Source organism: Chinchilla lanigera, unplaced genomic scaffold, assembly GCF_000276665.1.
Source record: "Chinchilla lanigera isolate Chin_1 unplaced genomic scaffold, ChiLan1.0 scaffold00050, whole genome shotgun sequence".
Taxonomy (NCBI): Eukaryota; Metazoa; Chordata; class Mammalia; order Rodentia; family Chinchillidae; genus Chinchilla; species Chinchilla lanigera.
This window is the reverse complement of record NW_004955451.1, coordinates 13,315,237-13,320,081: the sequence shown is the minus strand read 5'-3', so window position 1 is coordinate 13,320,081 and position 4,845 is coordinate 13,315,237. Positions and strand designations below refer to the sequence as shown.

Sequence of the window (4,845 nt, the reverse complement as noted above, 5' to 3'; positions counted from 1 at the left end):
ACGCCTGTAATCCCAGCAGTTGGGAGGCTGAGGCAGGAGGATCATTGCGAGTTCAAGACCAGCCTGGGCTACAAAGTGAGCTCAAGGCCAGCCAGCCTGGACTGCATAGCCAGACCCTGTCTCAAAAAGATGAGAAAAATGGGCTGGGGATTTAGCTCAATGGCACAGCACCTGCCTGGCAAGCGCAAGGTCATGAGTTTGATTCCTGGTACCAGAAAACACCCTCCCAAAAAAAAAAAAAAAAAAAAAAAAAGAAACAGCTGAACAGCTTTACCACGGTCAGAGGTTGAAATGGTTTGAGAAACAGTTTGGAAATATTGTTTTTTGCATTTTTGAGGAAGAGTTTCCCTATGTAGCCCAGGCTGGCTTTGAACTCACCACTACCCTCCTGCCTCAGCCTCCCAAGTGCTGGGATGACAGGCCTAGCTAAAAAAAAAAATTTTTTTTTAAGGAACCTTTTTTTTTTTTTTTTTTTTTGGTACTGTGGATCAAACTCAGGACCTTGCTCTTGCCAGGCAGGTGCTTATGCCACTGAACTATATCCCCAACCCCCAGCTAAAAATTTTTAACTTTGAGATATGGTCTTGTTGAGTCACTCAGATGTCCAACCTGGGTTTGAACTTGGGATCCTCCTGCCTCAGCCTCCCAGAGTACCAGGAATACAGGTGTGCACTCCTGCATCTGGCCTGAGTTTCACATCTTTTGAGCTTCTAAACAGCCTGCAGGGGAAAGGTGGACCGGAGTTACTATCTGTGTTTACAGGTGAAGAAACTGAGATTTGGTTTTGGAGTACTTAGCCAAGGTTGTGGTGCCAACAATCTCCTTCCAGAGCCCAGGATTCTGGGGGACATAGGAATATGAGGGTGCCCTCCTGGGAGACCTCCCTGAGATTGGTAGGGATGTGGTTTGGGGACCCGCTGGGCACTGGCACCCATCAAAAAGTGTGGGGACCCTGGAACTGTTCCCCCGACCCCAGGGTTCCTGAGTCAGGGACGAGGGCAGGGGAGTGGGGAAGGCAGGGAGGAGGGGGAGGGGAGGCAGGGATGAAAAGCACTTCCGACGAAGCTTTGCTTCTGCCATTCTGATGACCCTGCCCTTCCTGCTCGGGTTGGAAGAGAGAGACGGCCGGCTGGGAGCTGGCGCTGGCGGACTGGTGGCAGCGCGAGGGCAGCGTGGGTGGTGGAGGCGATGGGGGGCGTGGCTAGAGGGAAGGTCTGGTCCCGGCCGCGGCGGATGCTGGTGTTGCAGGTGGGCACTGTGGAGTCGATGAGCAGTGGCTGGGGGCTGGCGATGGCGGGAAGGGGTGGGCCTGTAGCCACGGCGACCCCGGCTGCCGAAGTTGCCCGGATGGTGGAGACGGCGCCCAGCCGTTGGTGGCCGTGATGGTGGAGGGTGGCGGTGAGGCTGGAGATAATGGGCCTGGAGGTGGTGGAAGCGGTGGAGCTAGTCTCAGAGGAGGAGGCTTTTTTTTCTTTAATATTTTAAATATTTTTGTTTTGTTTTGTTTTGGTACCGGGAATCGAACTCACGACCTCCTGCTTGCCAGGCAGGCACTTGTGCCCCTGAGCTATATCCCTGGCCAATTTATTTTTTTGAGGCAGGGTCTCACTATGTATCCCAGTCTGGCCTCGAACATGGCGGTGGAGGGAAGGGCTGTGTGCCGCACCACCGGCCTAGGAGTCCGGAGTAGGGCCGGGACTGGGACTGTGCCTTGCGCCTTTGGCCTCCTGAAAGCTATGTGTAGGGACGGGGTGACACTCTAAGGAGCAAGCATGTAAAGTGCCCTGGGGGCTGGGGATGTAGCTCAGCGGCTGCCCAGCAAGTGTAAGGTCCTGGGTTCAATCTTCAGCCCCAAAAAAGAGAAAAGGGGAAAAGAAAGACAAACCAAAACAAAACAAAAACCTTAAACCAGGCCCGGTGGCTCACGCCTGTCATCCCAGCACCCAGGAGGCTGAGGCAGGAGGATCAATAAGAGTTTAAGGCCAGCCTGGGCTACTAAGACCTGGCCTCAAAAAAGAAAAAAAAAAAAAATTGTAACACTTTAATGGTGACCTACGCCTGTGTTTCCCACCTGGCCAGCTGACTTCCTGGGCTCTGGTGAGCGGGAGGAGGCCGGCCTGGGCACGCCGTGTGTACCCGATGACCAGCCACCGAGCTGGGGCAGATGACACTGGGGGCTGTCTCTCCTCACAGGCGGATGTTCCCGTTCCTGTCCTTCACTGTGGCCGGGCTGGAACCCACGAGCCACTACAGGATGTTTGTGGACGTGGTCCTGGTGGACCAGCACCACTGGCGCTATCAGAGCGGCAAGTGGGTGCAGTGCGGCAAGGCTGAGGGCAGCATGCCAGGTATGTGCCCCCGGGAGTGGTGGCGCCCCCTGCTGGATCCCCTGGGCTCTCACCCCCAAGACTGAACTCCAGGGCCTGCCCCGCCCCTACCTGCCACTTCCCTGTAGCTTGTTTCCCTCTAGCTTGTCTTCTGCCCAAGCCATCGTCCCGCCCACCCCACCGAGCAGCAGAGCCCATCCTCACCCTGGTGTGACAGGGCCGGGCAAAGCTGTTGATCCCTGTCCGCAGGAAACCGCCTCTACGTGCACCCGGACTCCCCCAACACTGGCGCTCACTGGATGCGCCAGGAGGTCTCCTTCGGGAAGCTGAAGCTCACCAACAACAAGGGCGCCTCCAACAACGTCACCCAGGTCGGCCTTCCTGCCCTCCAGCTGGCTGTCCCCAGGAGCCCAAGACCCCTGAGGCAACGGGAGGTCCTGGGGGTGACACTGTCCTTTAAGTCCTTTTTAATTTTTAATTTTTTTGAGACAGGGGCTTGCTATGAAGTTCAGGCTGGCTTTGAGCTTACTATGTAGCCCGGGCTGGCCTTAAACTCTTGGCAATCCTCCTGCCTCAGCCTCCCAAGTGCTGGAATGACAGGCATGTGCCACCGCACCCAGTGTTAAGGCCCCCTCTCTTATGCTAATACTTCGGTCACAGTGGGTTTCTGGGGGTGGCAAAGGAGACAAAAAGGATCCCTCAGGCTGGGAGTCCATCCATAGGCCAGGGCGGAACAGGGACCCGTGGGCCTCCCTCCACCACTTCGGACTGTCGCCCGCTCTGCAGATGATCGTGCTGCAGTCCCTGCATAAGTACCAGCCCCGGCTGCACATCGTGGAGGTGAAGGACAGTGAGCCCGAGGCCGCCTGCACTGCGTCCAACACACACGTCTTCACCTTCCAAGAGACGCAGTTCATCGCTGTGACCGCCTACCAGAACGCAGAGGTGAGCCGGCCGGGAAGGTGGGGGCCGCCGTGGGCTGGAGTCTCCTGTGGGAGGGGTTTGGGAAGTTCTTGGACTCAGGGCTCGGGTGACCCCATGTCCCCTCTCTCTAGATCACACAGCTGAAAATTGATAACAACCCCTTTGCCAAAGGATTCCGGGAGAACTTCGAGTCGTAAGTGCCGCCGGGTTCCAGCCGCTCTGGGTCCTTCGGGACAAGTCCCCTCCCGGCTGCAGGCGAGGGAGGCGCGGGGCGGTCCGGGGAGGGACGTGCCGCGCTCGGCCCCAGGTGCCTGGCCGCGCTGTGACCGCTGTGTTCTGCTTCCTGTTCTTTTCAGCATGTATGCATCTGTTGACGCCAGCGTCCCCTCTCCGCCTGGGCCCAACTGTCAACTGCTCGGGGGAGACCCCTACCCGCCTCTCCTCTCCAGCCAGTACCCCGTCCCCAGCCGCTTCTACCCCGACCTAGCCGGCCAGGCCAAGGAAGTGGTTTCGCAGCCCTACTGGCTGGGCGCCCCCCGGGACCACGGCTACGAGACGGACTTCCGCGGCGTCAGCGTGAAGCCGGCCTTCCTGCCGTCCGCCCCCGGGCCCACCGTGCCCTACTACCGCAGCCAGGAGGTCCTGAGCCCCGGGGCCGGGTGGCCCGTGGGCCCCCAGTACCCCCCCAAGATGGGCCCAGCCAGCTGGTTCCGCCCCATGCGGACTCTGCCCGTGGAACCTGGCCCGGGAGCGCCCGAGGGCCGGGCGGACGAGCAGGCCTCCCCGGCACTGTGGACTGAGGTCACCCCCCTCCGGCCAGAGCCCTGCGACTCAGGACTGGGCGAAGGGGACTCCAAGAGGAGACGGGTGTCCCCCTACCCTTCCAGTGGCGACAGCTCGTCCCCTGCGGGGGCCCCTTCTCCTTTTGATAAGGATGCGGAAGGCCAGTTTTATAACTATTTCCCCAACTGAGCGGAGGGTGCAGAGCCGACGGACGGATCCGGCGTCGTTAGGTCGGAGGCCACCGATCCCCTGGGAGAGGGGCCCCGGGCGGGGAGGACCCCGCTCCCCCGCCCTTCCCCTTCGGTGGTTGCTCGGCGGGGAGGGAGGCCAAGGAGGATTCTGGGGTTCACTCGCTGCGTCCCGGAGCGTCGCCCGCTCCTGCGCCTGCCCGAACTGTAGCCGCCTGCGCAGTGGAGAACAAAACGCCGCGGCCGGGAGGCCTCGGACAGCGCAGCCGGCGGGGCGGGCGGGCCGGGGGAGGGCTGGGCCCCGCCGCGTCCTGGGGGCGACTCCAGCTCTGTGCTCGTGTTCGTGTCCGATCAGGAAAAGACCCGGGGACTCGGTAACAGCCAGCGCCAGGGCGAGGCCTGGGGACCGCGGGAGCTGGCCCGGCCCCCCTTGGGGACGAGAGCTTGGGGAGCAGAGGAAGGGGCTGGCGAGCCCCGCCTTGTTGGTTGTACATACGCGCTTCTTTCTTTTTTCTTCCTTTTTCTGAACGGGGGAGGCTATTTATTGTGCAGAGAGTGGTGTCCGGGTGCATTTTCACTGTCCACATCGCTTTCTGGAAATAAACATCGAACTGTTGCATGTG

The 4,845-nt window shown here is 60.0% G+C and overlaps 1 protein-coding gene across 1 annotated transcript; it reads left to right on the top strand.

The window, feature by feature from the left end:
* Positions 1 to 2,193: 2,193 nt before the first annotated feature.
* On the top strand, positions 2,194 to 4,845 carry Tbx21 (T-box 21; the record flags this gene model as incomplete). Its single annotated transcript, XM_013519056.1, is given in 5 exon segments — positions 2,194 to 2,348; positions 2,577 to 2,698; positions 3,114 to 3,272; positions 3,383 to 3,444; positions 3,608 to 4,845. Coding segments are annotated over 5 exon segments (1,114 nt in total), but the record flags the coding sequence as incomplete, so codon positions are not given.